Here is a 21,392-nt window from a genome sequence, read left to right on the forward strand (position 1 = left end):
ATTTCTTTTCTCCTGCTATGTCTTTTCTAGGCTCTCTTCTGTATTTTCCTTCACATATATCATCTTAGATGCATGTGAAAGGCTTGGAATAAAATATCTGTATGTTTCCTCCTGCACATTAAAACTATCTGTAAATATGAACACGAACCCGAGTTAAACCATCACATCCCTGAAACGGAGCAGCGTGCATTTTTTGTGGCTGCCTGCATGCACCAAGCCTTGCTCAAGAGCCCCTTTCCTTCTGAGACCCTGTACCACCGTGACCAGCCCCGTTCTCGGTGGATGTTTGCAGCTAGTCCTGCCCGCACGTCACGGGGGCTCAGGAAGGCTGGGGGTGTTCTCATCTCCCTCCTGCAGTGCACCCTGCCAGCTAAACAAACACCTACAAGTGCACTGGTTGTCTGGAAGGGGTGTTTCGGGGTGCGCCTGCGCCCCAGGCAGCGCACACAGGTGAGTGCCACCCGCTCGCTGGTGGCTTTTGTACGGAAACAAGCGCAGGTGCCACCCTCACTGGTAGCGGCTCCTGAGATATGGGGCCCACAGCCACCCAGGTGAGAGTCACCGGGCAGTTCTGCCATGAGGAAGAGGCTGATACCAGATTATTGACTCCATTATCACTGGCCCCTTATGATTACTGCGTCAGGGGGTCAGCTCTGGGATGTAGCTGGGAGGTAGCTCCTCCTCGGGCAAGCCAGTGTGAGAGTACGGCCGCTCTATTGACTGTCTGCTTCATAGGGGTCAGGCCCTCTCGTCCAGTGGGAAGGGAGTGTAATGGGATGGGGGTTACACCCTATAGCGTATCTACGCAGGGCTTAACTTAAACTTGGTATTAAAACTGGTAGCAAAGCCGAATCACCCTTCACGTGGTGTCCTCATATGGATATGCTGCAGAAAAACAAGACCACCTGAAATTCTCACTTTGCCCTAAGATGGCACAATCTTCCTCATCCAGCTAATCCTTTATCTCCAGGGTTCAGCCACTGCTATACATCTGGGAGGGGTGGTGTCGGGGTGAAAGTGTCAGTGTGAGAGAGAGAGTTACAGGGTGTCACAGCCCATCTGATGGGGTCAGGGAGCTGAAAGGAAGGGGAGTATAAACAACAGCCCACTTGAGGTTAATTTTGGTTATTTATTTCTCAAGAATGAATGACCTGGGAAAAATGTTTTTGTAGAGGCACCTCATTTCTGAGATATTTTGTTACGCTTCATCTCCCAAAGCTTTGTCAGCCTCGCTGCTGCTATGCCATCTATCTGCCTTGCCCTTTTTTACTGATAACAAGACAATACTGTGACAAAATGGTCCTTCTTTGTGAGCCTTTTGCGGTGACAGTGGAACCGGTTAAAAAAATAAAAGAATCTGACTCTGATCGTTGTTTACTTTTATATGAATCTGGACTCACCTCAGCGACGTTGTGTCTCTGCAGCGTGGCCTGTAGCAGAATGGATCACACTTCCTTCGTTTCCTCCTCCCGCCATGAGATGCCGTGCAACTCATCCGGGGGGTTAAGCTAGATTCCCCAGCTGTTTTCTGCAGTGCTGTTGTCACACGTAGCCCAGGATCTCAGCAGCATCATTGCATCAACCGGCACTTTCCTCCGCTTTGGATTTGCCTCCTGGGGTGTTTGTCACCTCCTGCTTCGAGTGTAGTTCTGTGCCTAACGGTGAGCTCAGTTTCCTGATGTACCTTAGCACATGGAAGAATCTTGGTGAGCCATGGCATAAAAGAGCATTAAGTAGCTTCAGAATTATTGTGCTGCTGCGATGACGTTCAGGTTTCATGTCCTTGCTCTTCTCAGGAATGCTCTAAAGCACTTCAGGAGTAAACAAGGCCAGAGAGCAGCGCATTTCTGTTCCCTGGTGCTTAACTGTGGAGGTGAAGATCTCCAGATGTAGCAGCTGGAAGTGAAAAAAGCAACTCTTTTTAGGGAGCATGGTCACAGGCACTTTAGGGATGCTTTTGGATGGATATATCTAGTTACTTGCCCCCACTAATTGCCCTCAGCACAGAGGTGGTAGAAGCTGACTTTGGCTCATCAGTTGACCTCCAGCATAATGTAGCCTTATTCTGGGATCCTCTGGCTTTCACTCTGAGCAAGAGGAAAATCCCTGGTGGTGGAGCTGAGTTTTGCATTTGTCCATATTTATTCTTTTTCAGTCTTGTCTCTTGGTAGCTCTTGGACCCACAGCATCCCAACAAGGCATATCGTGGTGCGCTGACATTTGTTCCAGGCAAAGAGCGAGGAGTGTTTGGGAGAGGCCTTTGCTAGCTTTAAAGGCCTGTAACCATTTCACAAATCTTTATTCTTCAGTACTGCAGAAACAATTTTTGGCACTTGTTGATCTTAAGGCTTACTGCTGTTCACAGATTATGAAACTAGAGCAAAGCAAAATTCACCTTGCATTTGAGTGAGACCCGTGTATTCCTCTTTGGTCTCACCTCAGACACCCCAACATCAGCTGGAGCAAAGCCTAGCTCTTCCTTCTCCAAAAAGATAGTGTATTATATCGTACAGAGAGGCTCTCCACAAAGGACTGGGGTGCCCAGGCCAGAGCTTTCTGCCCAGGCTGTGGGGAACGGTGACCGTGCAGTCCACATCTTGCAGAACACGATGTTTCCAAATGATGTTCACTTAAAGTTAGCAGATAAAATGGCTGAAATGGCCAAATCCCACATCATAAGCCCAGAGCCCATTGAATTTATGCAATTTATAAAGGTGAATTAATAAGACAACACTTGGGAAAAATTTCAGGTAGCTCTCTTACATGGTGGAAGCCAATTACACACAGAGAGGTTTTTCCTTTGCGTTGCTGGAGGTGACAACAGAAGCATTTGCGACTTGGCATTTGGTAAAGTGGCATCTGCATTACCGAATCCAGCCCTATCCCTTAGTGCAGACAGGTCTGGGACGCGTGTGGTCTCTTCCCTGCTGTGCCACGTGTGAGGGTGCTGTAGCGAAGCTACTCTGCTGTGAAGGTGCTGCATGCTTGTGAAGCCACCTTTGGGTGTGGGAGTCCCGAGTGAGTTCCTGCCCTGCGAAAGCATCAGTGTTAGAAGGGTGTGACACAGAACACGATGCCCAGAATGAAAAATCAATTGACTCAAATCTGGATCAAATCCTGTGAGCAGCAGTTTCACATTTTCAGCAGGGATTGGCTGAAGATGGCCCTGAGTGGCCAATTTGCTCAGTTTTTTTTCTGAACTTGTCGGATATCTGGGCTGTTTCCTAAGTTTTGTGAGTTATTGGTCCATGTCTGATTTGCTTACTGTGGCTTTTTCTTAGGCCATGTTCTCAAAACACTCAGAGACTCTTGCCAAGCAATGTTTTATTCTAGGGATGGAGAGGGACTTCTTGGCAAGTCAAAGGGCAATATATTGTTAGATGTATAATGTAAGTATATAAAACTAGAGGATAAACAAGCACCATGGAAAGATTTACAGTGTGGACTGAAGTATCATAGTATTAGGGAGGCAACGTCAGCAATAGAGACTTTTTTTTTTCCAACAGCAGTTAAATCATGCTGTTGCAGCATTACTGCATGCTGTTGCAGGCATTACTGCATGCTGTTGCAGGCATTACTCCGTTTCCATGGCTAGGCTTAAGTCAGCTTTGACAGTAACATCAGTCCATCCCACTTAGTTTCATGTAAAGCTGTTGCTCTAGCATGAAGACAGCTACGGAGGCAGATTTTTGCTTTTGTTTGTTTGACAAGTGACCAGCCGATACGGAGGAGGAGAGAACTGGATCATACAGGAGGGTGACGGGGGCTGAGACGCAGGAATGGCAGCCCTGTGGTCATCTGTCTGGGGGGCTGTAGCGAAGGGTACACGTTTCTGTCTGCGAGGAGTCACGATTCAATATGTGGTTTTGTTCTCAAGTGGAATGCAATCAGAAGTACAAGAGTATATGACTGAAAAAAGAGAACAGAAATTACTAACGTGTGTCTTGAATATATTTCAGTAGAGTCTCCACAAGAATGGATACTGGTTTGTGAAATCTTCCAGCTTGGTTAAAACAGCTTCTTCCTCATGGCTTTTTCCCCAGGTGAGTGACTTGGCAGAGACCTCCAGCGGCGGCGGGAGAGGCTCCCAGCAGAGAGCTGGTGGGTTAGCAGGGCTGAGCTCCTGGTGCCCTCTGGTGCTTGCATGCTCCTTGTCGCAGCCTGGTCCCAGGGATGTGCTGGCAGATGGGTGGCCTGAGCCACCAAAGCAAGGGAAAAGGTGCTGTGGAGGCGGCAGGGATGTGCACAGCTCCCCTGGCTCAGTGCAGGACCCTTTATGGGTGGGCAGCTGGCGGGCTGACAGGTTGCAGGAGGCAGGAATGCCAAGAACTGACCCTGCAGTACTTTTCTTGCTTTCCCCCTCGCCAGTTCTCTGCACAGTTCTGACCTTGCCGTGTAATTTTTGACACTTTGCTTAACGTCCTGTATTTCTCCTGCCTTTCCTGTCCTGGTAAGTACGGACACAGCCAGGCAAAGTGCCTGCCTGTGGCTCCATGTGCTATTTCGAATGTGATGTTCATCCAGGTTCATTGATAGTCCTGCTTGGTACATGTTTATTTTTCATCAGACACATACATGCAGCAGGAAGGGGTTAAACCTTCCTTCTCTTACCCTACGGAGCAGGTCACTGCAAGGGCAGGACAAGGCTGGATACTCTGAGCTGAAGTGGAGTAAATCCCTTGCAGGTGCTAGGCACGGCAAGGTGCTAAGTGGGTGTGGGGAGAAGGTACTTAAGAAGAGTGTTTAGGGCTGGTGGCTTTTGGCTGATGGGAGTCTGGGGAGAGCGAGAGATGGGTTTTAATGGTGCTAGAAATTGAGTTTGGCTTTCCAGTTCAACAGCTGTATCTCTGACTTTCATAAGGTGGGCTTCTTCCCCCCCCCCCCCCCCCCCCTTCTTTCTTAGGGCTGTGTATGACCTATCACCCACTATAGGTGACTGTGTGCACACACGTGCACGTATATCTCTGTTTATAAAGGAGAGGGAGGTTGGACTGCTCTGTTGCATCGCAAGGTGTCAGCCTTGCTGTAAGGAGAAGCAACTGAGAACACGCAAAGTTTCCTAGCAGGTGGCTGACTCATACAGGAGACCATTTTCTCGAAGCTATAAAATACAGAGGCAGAGCTTCTTTGTACTTGAGAATAGGGAGTGTCTGTCAATTATAGCTGTATTTTGCTGCACTTCAGTGTATGGTAGAGATGTCCAAGTGCTGACAATACACACAACACAGCCAGGAGGGGCAGGAGCATTCCTGGGTGCCCACAGCACCTCACCTTTTCTTGCCTGGCTCTCTGGAAGGTGAGTGTGTGCTTTGGGAGGACCCACTCAGCCAAAGGATGTGGGAGTTGTGAGAACATGGCACAGCAGCTGGCACCAGTAGTGCTGTTCCTGGAGCACTGGGTGCCAAATACTTTCAGTGCTGTGAACACCATCGTACAGCCAGAACTGAGGGCTGAGGGGCCAGTGTCGTGATAGTCTGGTTCTTCCTAAGCAGCCTTTCAAGGCTGGGCTTCTGGGAGCACGCATCAGCTCGGAGCCTCCTCCTGCTGAAAACTGGTCTTCCAATAATGTGAGTGACCTTAAAACTGGTCACGCTTCTTATTCCTGGCTGCAGATGTGTCAGGAGTGTCTACAACTGGCATAGCCTCAAGACCCTTCCCTGATGGGTGGCTAAAAAGGGTTAGGGCATTGCTAAGCACCACTTCTGCTCTCTAGTGCAGCCCGCTGGTCACCAGCAAGGGTAGAAACCTTGCCAAGAGAGGAAAATCAGATGCTGGAGTAATTACTTTTTTGGTTTAGCTTGGTTTGGGCTTAGAATTCAGGGCAAGATTTGATTGTTAGGCGTAGGGGGCTTTGACTTTGTTACAGAGGAGAGAGGGAGGTAGAAAGCAAGGAAAATCTCTTGTGTAAACCTCTGGCAAGGTGTAATGTGGTGGCTGGGTTTTAATTCCAGCTATAAACGAATATTTGATGCTATTTGGCCTTTTTATCCTGTCTTAATCGTCTCTGCTGCCTTTGTGTTAGTCTCCGTGACACTTCCTTTAGCAATGTGCAGAGAATAGCTTTGGGAGTGCCCTGTGGTCAGAGCAGGGTTTGACCTGGACTTAAAACAACAGGGAATAAATCAGGATTGGGTTTTAGCCCTGAGGTGACTGAGGGTTCGGCATGTTTGGTGGTAGGCAGGTCTCCGGGACCCTTGGCTTTTCCTCTCTCCTCCTCTGAAACTTAGGAGTAGCCTGAAGCGATGGCCTGTTAGCGCAGGCAGGTGAGGCACAGACAGTCTTGCATGGGCTGTAAAATGCAAACCTTCAGTGTTGGGTTCTGGTGACCCCAGTGGCATTTGTAGGTGTGGGCGCAGTAACATCTTGAAGCCCATAATGTTTCTTTTCACGTGTTACCTGCTTGTAGCTGAATGCTTAAGCAAACAGGTGAAACAAGCTGCTTATTGAACCAAATATCACCTTGTTTATAAAGATATCTCTAGCTGACGTTTAACAAGCAGGCACGTAACACCAAGCAGTCACGTGCTGGACGTGACCTGTGTGATTATGCATTCTTGTGAAGATCTATGCCGAGATAAGAATCAGTCCTGTCAATTTGAAACTGTATTTGCATTGATAATAAATCTGAGGGTATAATTTTTGCTCAGTTGCTTTCTGAACCGATGGCCGCTTCTGGTATCTGCCGCTCCTTGAGACAGAGCCGTGTAATTTAATCACCTGTGTGGAGAGCGAACTCCTTTTCTGGTCCAAACTACCCCTCTGGTCCTGTGAATCCGTTGGTTTGCAGAGAAAAGTGGCTACGCAGCCAAAACGGGCCAAAATGCTTTGTGCGGCAAAGGCTAGGATGCCAGGCATCACAGTCGCCTATCATGCTAACGCTCTTTTATTGCCAACACCGACCACAGCAGTATGTTCAAGAGGAAAACCTTATTTATAGGTTACCTGGCAAGCTGTGGCTTTCCAAAAATGTGTTTTCTGCCTTAACCCAGAACCTTTCAGGCTGCCAAGCCAAAACATCGCTCCAGGCAAAATGGTTGGAAGACTGATGCACTCTTAAGCCAGGAGATCTTCTGATGAATGCCTGGAGAGCCCTCCTGACTTTCTTTTCTGTGATTCTTTAGGTAGGTGGCAGTGGCTTTGGTCCATAGCAGCAGGAGCGAGGGCAGGAGTGCTACGTACAGGAAGCGGTGAGCCATGGAGCAATGCTGCTTGGTTCGTTGCCACTGAAATCTCGGTTCTTACATGTGAGCAATTTTTAGCAATGTTTCCTTGTTTGTGTTTTTGGAGAGATAAGGAGGTTTCACACAGCCTTGCTTCAGTTACTGGGGAGTCTTCCTTTGTGTGCCAAGTCCCAGTAAGCCCGAGATGTGTACAGAGAGGATAAAAGAAGAACTAATTGTAAGTGTTGACTGTCATAACAGCTTTTTGTGGGCTTGGAGCTGTTTATACCTTAGACCACAAATTTTGCATCACTTCTGTCTTATCCTCTTCTGTCACCTCTAGACGCAACCCACTGCAGGGGGCTCATGCGGCTCACTCTAGCAGCAAGCCCATCTGTTCCTTGCCCCACCAAAGAGAAGAGGTTTGTTTTAGGCAGAGACTTGACCTTCACGGCCCTCTCCTCCTGGTTCTCTGTCTAGTCTCCTTTGGAGGTCCTCCTAAAAGCTGCTGTTGTGTCTATCACCTTCTGAGCTGTGGTCCAAAGGGTTGGACACCGCAGCTGTGTCCTGTCGTGCTCCTCCAGGACCTTCCAGGTAGTCTACCTGTCTGGGCGTTTTGGTGTGATTTTTGTTCTGTGATCCCTTCTGTCAGTATCTACATGTGAGAAATGAATTTAGTTTCCCTTTTAGAGCTGTATGTCTCCAGATCCTCTTTTTATCCTCTTTTTATGTTGTCCCAGCAGGGCCCTGACAGATTTCTTCGTGAGGCAACTGATGAGTCTCTGATTCTATAAGAAACAGAAAAATAATGTCAAGTTTTTGAAAGACACCTTCTTACTTCCAGTAGCTTCCTTTGCCTTTCTGTTCACTTACAGTAGTTTGGTTTTCTTTGCTAGGTGGTACATGTTTGCTTTCAGCCTTTGGTATGCCTTTATATAATTTCTGCAGCACCTGCACCATTTTAGCCTTTTAATTGCTCCTTTTGGTTTCTCTTCAGCAAGCTTTCCTATTTTGTGCTCTGGTGTTCCTGTTCTTAAACCTCTCCTTCCAGTTCTTGGTCATGCACTGAGTGTAGGGTGAATGAAAAGGAGTGCACTGGTGGGGCTCTCTGGACCCAGTGAGTCACCACGGCCCTTGCAGGGTCACAGAGGGGTTTGGCTGTGGTCTGACTTACATTAGTAAAAGCCCGAGCCCCATCTTGTAAGGGTGCTCTGAGCGAATGGGAGACCTGGCTTTTCTGAGGAAACAAAGCCCCTTTTGTTCGGGGTGAAAATCACAGGGAAGTGCCATGACTTTGGGCTAAGCAGGGCGTGTGGTGTGCATGGTGGAGGAGTGATTGGGAAGGATTTATTGTCTGTTGCCACACCTGGCTTAAGATGGCAGGAACACCTCGGCAACCAATCGCACAATTCAGTGTTACTGAAGAACATTTAAAGCACACTTGATGCTACGCGTGCATGGTCAGGTTGGGTGAGAAGAGGGCTATTAAGGCACTGACTCATTTTCCCGTGGTACAAAGTACGCCTCAGACCTGTCCCACTCCTGCCCACCCACTGCAGATTTCTTTGCCTCCCCTCCTGCCCCGGCCTCTCGGGGTGTGTGCGTGTTTGAGATCGTGATGCAGAACTGGGCTTCACTCCCCGCTTGCTATCGCTGGGAAATTCGTGCATTGGAGAAGAGGGGGAGGTGACATGAAGGCATTCGATTTTTGCAGTTTAGGGAAAAGGAAGCTTGCGGAGAGGGAGGAATGCGAGAGGGAAGGGAGGCGGAGAGACGACTCCTGTGTAACTGTGTTGAGCTAGACATAATCGTTCTTACAGGTGAGCCCTAAAATCCCCCTCACAGGCCTACGCAAGAGCAGGCTGGCTGCACCTCTGTCAGCCGAGGTATATACAGCTGCACCATGGTGCAAAGGGCAGCCTGAGACCCCTCCCAGCTCTGTACTTCTTGGATAAGAGAAGATTTCTGGTTGTCTACCACCGAGAGCAAGTTTTACCAGCAGTTATGTTACATGCTCTGTGTTCCCATTAGTCTGCAGCTGAGAAGCGTGATGCTGCAAAATCAGAAAAATTCGTAAAGGGTGGGGACAGCAGTGCTTAGGAAGGGAACATGGTGCACATGAGACTAATGACAGGGAGGGCTTTGCTTCTGGGGAGATGGTAGCTGAGGGTGTGCTAGGCTCTGTCCCCTGAAAGACTCATCTGCCCAGGTGTGGGCTGCAAATATCTCATTCTCGCTTAGTCACAGTTGCCACCTGGGTCACTGCATGCTGCTAAGAATATTCAGATAATAGGAATAAAGCTCCTAGACCACCTCCCTGCTGTTTAGCATGAATGTTATTGCTGAATTATGGGTGTAAAACCTGCTTTTCCAGAGTCATGTCACTTTTTGTGAGACTGTGACACTCTCCTCTCTGGCCACCCATCAGGGTGATCTTACCCTGACGTGCTAAGCAGTGCTGAGCCTCCTGCGGTAACATGGCTTGTCCCTGCACCCAGCCAGGCTGGGGTCTGCAAAGCGCAGGAAAACCTGCCACAGCCCAGACTGCTGCTCCCAGCTTTCAGTGCTACAGGGCGGTGAAGTTGGATGTGGCATCACATCCAAATACTAGAAACCCTCCAGCTGGAGGGCTATTTCAAGGAGCTGTAGCTCTCACTTAGGCTTACTCAGATAGATGCAATGTCACAGATCAGCTCTGGCCTTAATCTAGGTAATAATCAGAATTTTGCTTTGGTATGAAGCGTGCAAAAAACGTGATAGTGGTTCACCTCTTACTGTGTTGAAATCATTGCCTGTCATCCCATCTTTGAGCTCCTCTGTCTTCACCTCCTCCACTGTGCGCTTGTTGAATCAAAGACCGTTTTGTTCGTACCACACCTAGCACTCGTGGCTCTGTGCTCACGGCTCAGAGCTGCTAAAGGATGAACTCAAACGGCAGGTACCGAGCCTTCTGCTCAGCCATGCTGTGAGCAGAACTAAGACAAGTATCGGTTTATTTACAGGTGAAAGCTCTTCCTTGGCTTTGTGAGCTCTGGTCTCCCTCCCTATGAGGGGGGTGCTCTGCACAGCCTTTAGTCGTGACCCCCTGGCTGACCTGAGCAGAAAATCCCAATGCTCTGCTTGCCCCCTCCCCTGGTTTTCTCATCTATGGCCAAGGCTCAGTGTTGTTTTTTCTGCTTTTCAGATCTCCTGTTCTTGCGTTTCACCTCTCCATGCCCTGGGGAAGAGCGACAGGCCTGACTGCAGGTGGTCAAGGCCTGCTGAGCCACACGCTCTTTGTTGCTTTCTTGGTTGACTCTTATGTGCACCCACAGTTCGTCCAGCAGCATGTCCAGGGCTCCCCAGCAGCACGTGCCTGGCTGACCCTCCATCGTGGACAGCCTGCTTGCAGTGTTGAATTCCCCAAAGGCCCAAGGCAGCGAAGGCTTTGGTATTTGAAACTTGATTGAAGGATCTCCCATCCTACTCAAGGACACCTCATTTGGATTTCCTGTAGAAGAGGCTTCTCGCTTTGAACTAGGAGCTGGTGAATCTGACTACTTACAAAATTATGCATTTCAAGTTTATATAGATTTGGGTGGCTTCAGGTGGGTGTTGATGAGAGTCCCTTTCACGTTGGGCATCCTGTGCACTTCTGACAAACCACATTTATGAATCAGTGTTGCACTAGTCCCAAAATAGCTGATAAGCATGTTAAGCGAGGTAAGAAAACCAGGAGTGTGGAGAGAGATGGGGTTTGGGTACCTGGTGATGTTGTGAGTCAACACTGGCATTTGTTGCTGTTGCCACAAACACATGAGTTACAGGTGGGCATGATGGGGCAAGCCTAAGCCTGGCACGTAACTGCCTTATGGAAGAAACTCCTCTTGAAAAGCATCAATAAAGTGACCAAAGAAGGATTTTAAAATCTGAGGATGCAAAATAACTTCCCTACATCCAGACAAATTGAGATAGTTACTGTGGGCTATTTCTTAGTGACTTGGGGACTCAGATGCAAGGGGAAAAGTCTGAAATGGGCAGAAGATAATTTAATATCCATCCCTTGTTAGAATCTACAGCAGGTGCCTTTTTTATTCTTGCAGATTAAGCTTGCCAAGCTTTCCTTGCTGAAGTGCTTCTAGGCTAACCGTTAACTCGGGGAGAGCACAAGTTCAGTCAAAATCAGATCTCTCTGCTGATGCACAGGTCTGGGGAGGTCATGGGGAATGACACCATGTGTGATTCAACCAAGGAAGGAACAGGGCAAACCCATTCCTCAGCTCCTTGCAGCATGCAGTTGCTGCATAAAGACCCCTTAAATCCAAATGTGATCTCCTTAATAAGAATGCTATTTAGTTTTTAAAATAGAGTAGCCTGCAGGAACTGGAAAGCCCGTAAAGTTGTGTCCTAGCAACTTTGCAGCAAGGAAATAAATGAAGGTTTGTTGCGGGAAAGGCCAGTTCTGGTGACAGGGAGACAAGGATCTCTGGGATTACAGTTCTGGAGCCATTGGATAATAACATGCCTGCTCAGTGGTCTTGTTGCAGTGGTGCTTGTGAGTGCTACCGAGCTGCTGCAGTGAGTGCTGACGCAAGAGCCCACGTGGCGCTTGGGTGCGGATGTTGGGCACCGTGGCATAAGGCCAGCGTGCCCCAAGCACCCCTGAGCACCTCAGCAAGCAGAGGTTCATCAAGGCAATAGGACAGATGGTTGTGCTGTGGGATTTGCCTGCACGAGTCCCAGCCTTTTATCCTATTGCAGGGCTACATTTTTATTTCAGCTATCCTGATTCTTCCGTCCTGAGTGGAGAGCTCTGTGTTTCAGCTGGTTGCCCTTGCTGAGTCTGGAGCAGAGTTGCCAGTTCGACGTACCTGTGATCTGAAAACGGCCTGTCTGGCCAGCAGAGGAGATGCCAGGTATTTGTCTTTGGGGCTTCCCAGGTGGAGACGACTGGGGTAAGCAGTAATTCCAAAAGGGCCAGACATTTCAGGCTCCACTGAAGCCAGATTTCCTGATGACAAATATTTCTTTGGTAACTAGAGGAAGGTGGTCCTAGAGTAGCTCTGTCCTGGGAGCACAGCTTTATTTTTGCTGCCTCCTGTAAATGTCCTGGGCAGGGCAGGGAGGGAAGGCACCTATTCGCTGCTCTCATCCTGCTCGCTCCATGTAGCCTCGCTGCAGGCTCAGTGTTTCCTGCTATATCCTAGAAATGACAAGCATTAACAAATAGCATGCATTTATTTGTACTGCGAAACGTTTGTATTCTCAGGAACTTATAGGTGTGTCCAGTGCTCCGATCCATCCTGTAATTTCAGATGCAGTTTTGAGAAGCCAGAGACACACCCTGACTTGCTCAGTGAAAAGCAGCCCTCTGCGGATGGTAGCGCTGCGCACTAAGTGCCCGGCAGCTAGCGGCTTGCAGGTAAGCGCCACGGTTAGCCGCATTGTGCAAGCTCTTACCCTCCTCTGCCAAAGGGGAACCTGCTGACTTCAGGGCGTCGATAGCAGTGAATCCAGCTTAACCCTGAATTCTCTGCACGCAACTCCGTGCTTTCCCAGGCATAGCGGGCCCTCAATAGTTTCCCATGTGCTTTGGGTCTGGGTCTTCAGAAGGGTTTTGTGAAGGGTGTTGGTGTCAGTTTACTTGCGATACAGTCGCCTTTTAACTTTCCTATTCCTGAGTTTGGTTTTGCAATTAAGCGTTATTCATGTTTGATTTTTCTTGGCTGAAATAAGGTGATTCTTTGCATGTATGGGCACTCTGAAGACCTTTGCAGAAATGTCGCCTTTACTCCCAGGGCTGGGCTTCCTCCTTTTGGTCGGTGAGTATTACTGTGAGGGTGATGCATGTCCTGGCAGGATTTTCTTTACCCTCAGCTGTCGCTGAGATAATCCTTTGATTATCCTGGGTAAATTGTGCTGAAAGACCATTGAACGGTATGTTGGCGGCTGCTCTGAACTTCAGCCTTTAGTTATGCTTGTTTATTGTTGTGTCTGTGAACCAAAATATGTTAATTCTTGTAATAAACAGAGTGGAAAGACAAAATCAGAATTCACTCTCCTCCTGCCATTGCAGAGCTGTCTGCTGGTTGCTCGTTGCTCCTTCTGTTGGAGCATCCAGGTGTCTCTGGGAAAGCACTTAAGAAGTAATCTTACTGAATCTGATTACGTCTCTATTCCCCTACTTTCCCACCTTCTGTGTTTTTGGTAAAAAGGAATTCCAGAGCAGGACCTTTGCTTCTTTCAGAAAGTGTCAGGGCTTTATTCTTCCACCTCACCCACCTTGAGCTGGTTTTTGCCGTGCTTGTTAATGACAATAGACCATGAACCTGTAACGTTACAAACAAGCTAATGAGCCACCAGCTGGGGAACAGCTACATAAAGGGACTGTCGTTTTCTCTGCGGTAGGCTTAGTTATCAGTACTACAGGAAGGAAAACAAACAGATAACTTTTTTCTCTTTTTATTTCTTTAATTAAGCAGTTGTCACTGTTCAAAACTGACCCACGTATTATGGACACCCTGATAAAAATGTGATCGTTTCCAATTTTCTATTAACTTGCCATACGAGGAGGGATGTCTCTGTCCAGCAGAAGTACGCGGCTTGCTTGTAAAAGTTAATGACTCTTAATGCAGTTCCTTTTAAGCCTGGCGGGTCAGTAATTTTGGTGGTGCATTCTCATGTTGGCCACTGGCTCAGTGTGCAGCTGTGGGGAATCATTCTGTTTCTCTGGGCCATGCTTGCCCCCATCCAACTTCCATCTTCTTCTGTAAATGCCCTAGATAACTGGTGATGGAGGAAAGGCAGAGAATCCGAAATGTCCTGAGCTTGTAGAGAGTTTTCATCCAACAGCTTGCATGCGCTGCCCTTCTGGGGAGGGATTGGAGAGAGGGGAAGGAAAACACAAGTTTCTGGGAGTCCCTAAACAGGTTTCTGAAAGGGAAGGGCAGCAGAGCTAAGTGTTTTGCTGCCACACTATCGACAGGAATGGCCTTGCTGTAAAGAAGCAGTGCTTCTGAGACCAAGCAACCTCGTGGCACACAAGTGCCCTCATGGAGGAGGAGGGACTGTGGAGAGCAGGTGAACTGTGAACGGCTCAGCTTATGTGGGTGAAGGAGACAGTCCCTTCTGTTGTGGAAGGCTTCGCTGCAGCCTGGCATGCCTGTGCGCTGCCAAAGCAGGGGAGTGGCGGCAATGTTTTGGAAGAGTCTTGCTCCTGGAGTGATGTGCACATTACGGTAGGTAGTTCATGACACGAGCTGAGTCCGTAGCCTTTGTTGCGCTGTTGTGAGATTAAGGATTTCTTGTCGTACGACGAGGATTGGTACGTTGGGGTCCTCTCTGATCCTGCAGAGTGAGAAGCCACCCTTCGTCTTCCTCCCTCGCCCTGCGTGGGGAAAAAACACTGCTCTTTCGAGTCAATGGGACTATTTGCATGCTTAAAGCTTAAACATGTGCATAAGAGCTTCCCAAGAGTGAGGCCAGAGGGCTTGGCTGTATGTTTCCAACGTCCAGTCCTGAGGCGAGCAGGAAGCGATTATCACGGTGGAAACAGCTCGGCTTTGTCTGCAAGCAGGGAGATGTGGCCTCAAGGCCAGCCTCTGGCACTGAACGCTTGGTTATGGTTTTGGTGACTCTTCAAGGGCTTTCTCTAGGAGTAAAGTTAATGTATGTTCGGTCTAGAGGAAAGCGCTGCATTTGCACAGCTGTGTGTATGTTTCCTTTGCCTGTTACTTACTGACAGTTCTCCATTAATTAAATGATTACAAAGGTGTAGCAGTTGGTAATCAAAAAAGCTGTTATACCAATTAGGGACTCCTCTCATCCATCCCTCCAAGCTATTTTATCATCCCCTTCCTAATGCAGATCATTGGGCTGGTGAACACATCCACACCAAAGCAAGCCGCTGCCTTCCTCCTCCTCCCGTTCTTCCCCATCACAGTTCAGTGATGAGAGTCTCCCATCCTCTTGATTTCTGTGCCCAAATATCACCGTGGCTTTGACTGACGCTGCCCTGGGCTGGCTTAGCCCAGTTCCTTAGCCACATGGTGTCAAGGAACCAAGGAGTTTGCTTCTGTGTTTTTGGTTTTGGGGCTCGGCTCCTCCACGTTCCCCCCATGAGTCATTTCTGACCAAATATTTGTAGATGACACCAATCCTGGCGATGCTTCCCCCATGGGGGGGTATGAGGACTGGGAGGCACTGATGCTTTAGAGCCATGGAGTGATTGTGCTGAACGTGAGCTCTGCCACACCTCTGGGTTCGCTGGGCACTACTCAGCCAGCCCTGGGCTAGCTGCAGGGTAGCCGGGCTCGCTGTGGTCTGCCACGCACCAAGATGGGTCAGAGGATGTAGCTAAAGGGGTGGGAGGAGAATAGTGCAAACTGGACACGCTGTGTGGCGTGGTGGTGGGCGAGCATGGCGAGGGGCGGCTGTGGCAGGCAGCTCTGCAGGGCTCTGGCCCCTCTCTGTGGGCTGAGATTGGGCACAGCTGCCCCAGGAGATGGGTGAAGGTGGCAGTGCTGCCCAGCCGAGACCTGAGTGTGCTGGTAGAGAAACACACTGACAGAAAGAACTGTGCAGTTGGTTCAGTGCTAGCAAATGGTGACAGTCAGCCTGCCAGTGTAACCTCAGAAGCCTCTAACCATTACCTTCTCCCTCTCCCTGCCTCCCGTGTCATGTAGTGCTTGTTGCATTCACTTGTTCTGTCCTGTCAGAAGCTAGTGGGAAGTATCTACCTTCCCATTTTTGCTGTATGCAGAGGACGCTGAGCTTGGTAGGCTCCTAGTCTGAAGTAAATAATACTAATGCCAGGCACATTTGAGTCTGTGTACGTTGTTATTGGCTTCCTAAACTTGCATTTCGCCACCTTTCCAGCTTCATGGCGTTGGCAGGGGAGATGTAAGTTGCCATCAGGAACAATGTAAAAGTTGGGAAACAAGGAATAGACAAGCGGAGGGCTTGCACAGACCTGCCGAGAGGCCTGCTGAGAGGCAGCGGTGACAGGTTGACTTCTTTCAGTAAATCCCTGTCAAGCTCTCAGGCGGGACTGGCATGGGGGCTGTCATGCCCTGGGATTACCTGCGTTGTGTGCAGTTCAACAGCTCAGGGCAATTTTAATCAAGTTGAGGACTTTGCAGGAAAAATGTATGCAATACAATACGGGCTTGGCTACAATTGACATGTTGATGGGGACGCTGCAAGAAACAAGTAAAAGCTGGAGAGCTAAATGCATCGTGGAAGTATAAGTGTGGTGAGCCTGGCCATAGTGCACGAGGGATACTGGGCAAGTCCTGGAGAGAAGGATTGTCCCCAGAGTGTTGTTTCTGCCCCCTCCCTTGCTTTTTTTCCTCTTTGGGGACAGAGACACATGCAATCCCTCGAATCCCTCATGTCATCCAACACACAGCATTTCTGTCCTCTGCCAGACTGACCCGGAGTGGATAGAGCTTCGTGTTTGCTCACCCAGTCAGCTGTCACAAAGTCAAAGAGAAAACAGCAGAGAGGTCTGACAGAAATGGTTCTGTGAAATACTGTCAAGAATGAGAAATAAAATAATGCAGTGAGATGAGTGATGTTCAGGGTCTGTTAAGCCAGACAGGAGCTGGACTGTGGGAACGAGCTTTGTCCTGGATTTGCTGCTAAAATCATGGCATATTTTCTTCCAGGTTGGCAAGTAGCTGCTGCGGCTTCCACTGAGGCATATCTGGTAAGGCAAACTCACCTGTTTAAAATGGGTCATCCATGTCTTTACTCACAAAGCGTGTATGGGTTGGTGGTCAGTGCGGGGCCCTTCTAACAGTGGCATGTTGATGCGAATCAATTGCTACAAGCCAGATCCAGTGTGCTGAGCACGGAGGTGGGTGGTAAGTGCCCTCCCTTCCTGTCTCCCAAGCAGCAAGTGGAGTGGGGATGGCTTCTCCAGGTCTTTGCAGGGCTTTGGTGCAAGCACATCACCGGACAGGTCGATGAAGGTGGCACCCATCAACCACACTCAAATCGTCAGGAGAGCAGTCCATCTTGGTGGCCCCCATGCCTGAGCTGCGGGAGGACTTGCATAACCCTGGCCTCTGCAGCTGTTTGAAGTACACAGCCAGTACTGATGTGAATTTTGCAGGTGGTTGCTGCCTAGTGTGGCAAGATGCAAGCTCTGGATCTAGGCACTTGTGCATTTTCAGGCCAGATCCAAGCACAAATGATTGCAGCTAACATGCTTGTCTGTGTTCGATGATCACAAATAATGTGCTACTGTTGTAACTGCATGATAAGATCACCTCTTCTCTCTCTTTCTCCCGGCGCAGTGCTCCAGCTCCCCTGTTAATGGTGAGTTTCTTACCAAGTAAACTCCGTAAGGAAGATGCAGACATGGTTCTGTATACATATCCCTATCGCAGTTCCTTTATCTTTGTCTCTCTCTCTTTTTGGGGGAATCAGAATCTGCCGTGTGTGCTTCAGTGAAAAGGTACGTGAGCCACCAGCAAATTATCTTGGGAGTGACACTGGTTTGTTGGGGATGTCGCTTCGGGCAGCAGGAAGCCTCTGAAATCAGGTGTAGCATCTTCCTCCCTGCAAAGTCCCAGGGTTGCCCATGGGCAGGGAGGGCTTTAGTTATGCTCATTGAAACAGTGAAGGGAAAGTGCCTTTCTGGGGCTCTGTGTCTGTGCAGGACAAAGAAAGGCAGGGCAAGTCCCTGGTGTGTCAGCCAGCCTGACACGATGGGGATTTACTGCTCTGAGAGCCTTGGCATTGGTGCTGAGCTTAGCTTGGCTAGTGGTAGGGGCCTCGGTCTCAAACAGGCCTGCTTCAAGCCTTCGTTGAACTTGATTTCTACCTAAAGGTCAACAGTTTACAAGCACCCGCTCCCTGCTCCTGAATGGCGCCAGCAAATAATTCTCACCATCTGTGGTGTTTGTTTTGTTCCTCGGTGTGTGTTGTGGCCTGTGCCTCGTTGTTAGGGCTGCCCGGCATTGCTCCTGCGGGGAGCAACGGGTGCGCTGGACCCTTTGCAGGAGAGTAGCTAATAGCTGTCCCTGCTGCAGGTGAACAAAGCTTCAGTGAATAAAAACATGTGGTGAGGGGCATTCACATGCCTTTCACTCACTGTCGGGGCTCGGGCAGCTGCGTTCCGTGCCTGTGTTTGCGGATGTTTTGCTGACGGAGAGCCAGCTCCCAGCCAGTTCTGCCCCGAGCTGCTGCAGGTCTGGGGCAGCTGGCACAGAGGTGATGTCTTTGCTTTTTCCCCACCAGTGTCAGCCAGGAGATGATTCCTGAGATAGCCCGTGGCCAAGCTTCCCCCTGCAGCCTCACTTTTGGTCAATACGCCTGTGCACAGGTAATGACAGTCCCCTTCTTTTCATGAGCTAGGGTCTTGTTTTCCTTGGTAATAGTGCCATTTCTGTCTTAAAAGCAGCCCCATTATTGGCTGTGGATAGAACGGTCAAAGCCTCGTGCAGGCCTGGGATCGGGGTTGTTGAGGTTTCCCACGCAAGCTGTGGCAATGTCACCCTCCCAGGCGACACGTGCTCTGCGTTGTGGGGCCCAGGAGCGGCTGCACCACCGCAGAGGCCTTTCTGGGGCTGTCTGTGGAAGTGGGGGATGCTGTCTTTTCCAAGCCTCTCAAATGAGAAAGGGGGATAAATGAGATCACCAAAACAAATTAGCTATTAGAAACTGGCGTCATAGTGTTGAAATAAATCTCTGCATGAGAGGAACCCTGATCCATCGGGGTAAACCACTTCTGAGCACAATAAAAAGTGGTTGCAGCGTAGAAAACATCATCTGGAATCTTTCAGGTTTACTTCTCTTCCTGGCTTTGTCATTATCTCTTAAGCTGCTGTGCTGCCACTAATTGCAATTGGATTGACAAAGATTCGTATTTTCCCATAAATGTTTCTAACATGAAGATGTAGTTTCCTCAGGTATTTGTTGGTGGGGTTTTTTTGTCTGATTTTTTTCCATTGAAAAATGTTTCTGGAATGAAGAATCTTCTTATGGAAGTTTCCACTTTGATTAAATGGTAATAACTTTTTTTTGGTGGGAAACAATTTTGAGTGAAGAGTTTTAAGGTGTCTTTGCTTGGGCAGAGCACAGATTAGGTAACAAAAGGATCCAGCATTTGGAACTGGGTACGTTTGGACTTGCTTCAAGTCAGTTTACGTTGGACTTTCTTCTGACTCATCTGTCAACAGGTTTCATCACCTTACAGTGCTGACTGCTCACGTGTAGGTGAGCTAGTGAAGCAGACCTGAAGGAGATTACGTGCTGCAGCGTCTCTAAACACGGCACACCTTTTGTTATCTCTAGATGGATTTCCCTTTTCTCTTTCAGAGTGCCTGGCTCCAGGACCTTCAGGATGATTTCCTCGTATCCCTATATTCTTGCCTTACCACTAAACCTGCCAGTGCTATGGATCGGGAATACTCTGTTCTGTTCTTTTCCAAATACGATGCCAAGAAGCTTATAGCCGCTCTGACTGTGTTCAGCCGGCGGGTGGGTATCGATATCCAACTGTTTAACACCTCCCACTGGCATCTATGTTCCAGGTGAACAATTAGCATTAGCAGAGAAGGGGTTATTGCTAGGGGTGATTCTGTTCATAATGTTCATCTTCACATAGAATTATATTAAGTCCATATTCACTTCAATTCATGTTTCTTCTCATCTCTTGGCCGCAGTTTTCTCATGTGCCTCTTTCTCCCGAGTGGAACATGATCTTCATTAACGGCCTGTGGGAGAAGATGTTGCAAGTACCAGATACTGACAGCCCACCCATTTTGTCTCACTGGATCCATGAGGGGCTTCAGCCATTCCTGGTCGAGCCCAAGGTCTTTGCTTGCCTCCATGCCAAAACCGTGTTGTGTGAGATGTTTCAGAAGATGTAAGTGCTGAACACAGACATTATTTCAGTCCCGCGTTGCTGAGATAGGAAAGGGGCCCTTACTCCAGCCTCCCAAAGCAAGGGGCTAAACCCTGTAAGCACTGAACTGATGGAAGCTTCTCTGAGAAGCTCTCTCCAAGGGTCCCTACCACACCTGCTGACGCTGTAACTGGCCCTTTGCATCAGTCAGCACGCGTGTGATGACCCTGCGAGCGCTCTGTTTCCAAAGCAGCATTGCAGGATCGGTGGCACAGCCCCCAGTTGATCATGGGGGCTGTTGTGACGTTGGTAGCTTTGAAAACGGATGTGATTGATAATATCAGTCCTCAAGTAATAGCCGTTTCTGTAAGAATCCAACCCTACCAGGTCTGACTTCATCCGTGTTTGAGATGTTTGCCTTTCTTACCCACTTCAGAGTCGCCGCCCTGAATGGCGTGTATTCTGACCTTCCAGTGGAAGAACAGAGGAATCTTTACACTGGGATCAAACACCGTCTCATCCAGGATGGTAAATGACTTGATTTTCTTTAAGAAACAGAATGCTTTCAGCCACTGATGTGTGCTACAGGGCTAAGGCTTCACAGATTTTTTTCTTTGTGAATTTGTATTGTCTCTTCAATGGAAGTAGGCTGGGAATATGACAGTGACAAGTGGCATCAAGAGTCGTTTCCCTGCCTGAAGGCTGTATTAATCCAGGGTTTTTATCAGTCAGCATAGTCAGTCCTATGCTGACTTTCATCCTGTGCCAATGGCTTTTACAGCTTTTGTTGTGAAAGAAAGGTGCAGGGTTTGGGTCTGAGAGCTAAAGAATTCGGTTCAGGAGTTAGCTCAAAAAGGGACCCAGGTAAGGCACTCCGCTGCCTCCAGGCAGTAGCTTGCTTGCAAAAATTTCATGTCCTGCAAAAAGGTTTTGGCAGATTTGGAGGGAGGAAGAAAGAGACTGGTGATGAACTATTTGGAAGGCTCCGAAGGAACTGTGGCATATGTCCTGTCCCACGTGCATTTGTAATCTGAATGCACAAATGTGCAGATTTGAGTCTAAAGTGCGATCAGAGGCACTTGGGGAGCTCTCTGCTTGACCCAGCTCTCTGCTAGACTGAAGCCTGTTCCCACATTCAGAAACCTCCAGTCTCCGCTGATTTCCTGATACAGTGCAAGCCTGTAGATTGCTGGTGTCTGCCTGTTTTGCAGGATCAAACCAGAAATGCTACAGTGCAGCCGCTCCAGGTCTGAATTCCACTGCTTGGTTTGAAAATTATCTTGGATCCTTTATGGAGCATGCAACTGTTGAAGACCTACAGCTTTTTGGAGATGAACCAACAGTAAGTGCAGGCTCATCTTGGTGATGAGCAATGTGCACACCTGCACTGTGCAAAA

The 21,392-nt window shown here is 48.8% G+C and overlaps 1 protein-coding gene across 3 annotated transcripts in view; it reads left to right on the top strand.

Annotated features, from left to right (window-relative positions):
* MSLN (mesothelin) overlaps window positions 1-21,392 on the top strand; it is a 79,295-nt gene that overhangs the window by 45,029 nt on the left and 12,874 nt on the right. The window contains exons 6-18 of one of the 3 annotated variants that reach the window (XM_075104680.1): window positions 1,425-1,661; window positions 3,963-4,043; window positions 10,345-12,055; window positions 12,455-12,561; window positions 12,907-12,961; window positions 16,808-16,848; window positions 17,441-17,462; window positions 17,574-17,601; window positions 18,387-18,471; window positions 19,467-19,628; window positions 19,814-20,016; window positions 20,432-20,523; window positions 21,207-21,337. In XM_075104680.1, coding sequence (XP_074960781.1) covers window positions 12,049-12,055; window positions 12,455-12,561; window positions 12,907-12,961; window positions 16,808-16,848; window positions 17,441-17,462; window positions 17,574-17,601; window positions 18,387-18,471; window positions 19,467-19,628; window positions 19,814-20,016; window positions 20,432-20,523; window positions 21,207-21,337 — 933 coding nt within the window. In that variant the 5' untranslated portion in view covers window positions 1,425-1,661; window positions 3,963-4,043; window positions 10,345-12,048. Of the gene's footprint in view, window positions 1-1,424; window positions 1,662-3,962; window positions 4,044-10,344; window positions 12,056-12,408; window positions 12,562-12,875; window positions 12,962-16,807; window positions 16,849-17,440; window positions 17,463-17,573; window positions 17,602-18,386; window positions 18,472-19,466; window positions 19,629-19,813; window positions 20,017-20,431; window positions 20,524-21,206; window positions 21,338-21,392 lie in introns of all 3 variants that reach the window. The other 2 variants (XM_075104682.1, XM_075104681.1) reach the window with 2 other exon arrangements.

The sequence above is a fragment of the Phalacrocorax aristotelis genome, chromosome 10 (genome assembly GCF_949628215.1).
Source record: "Phalacrocorax aristotelis chromosome 10, bGulAri2.1, whole genome shotgun sequence".
Classification (NCBI taxonomy): domain Eukaryota; kingdom Metazoa; phylum Chordata; class Aves; order Suliformes; family Phalacrocoracidae; genus Phalacrocorax; species Phalacrocorax aristotelis.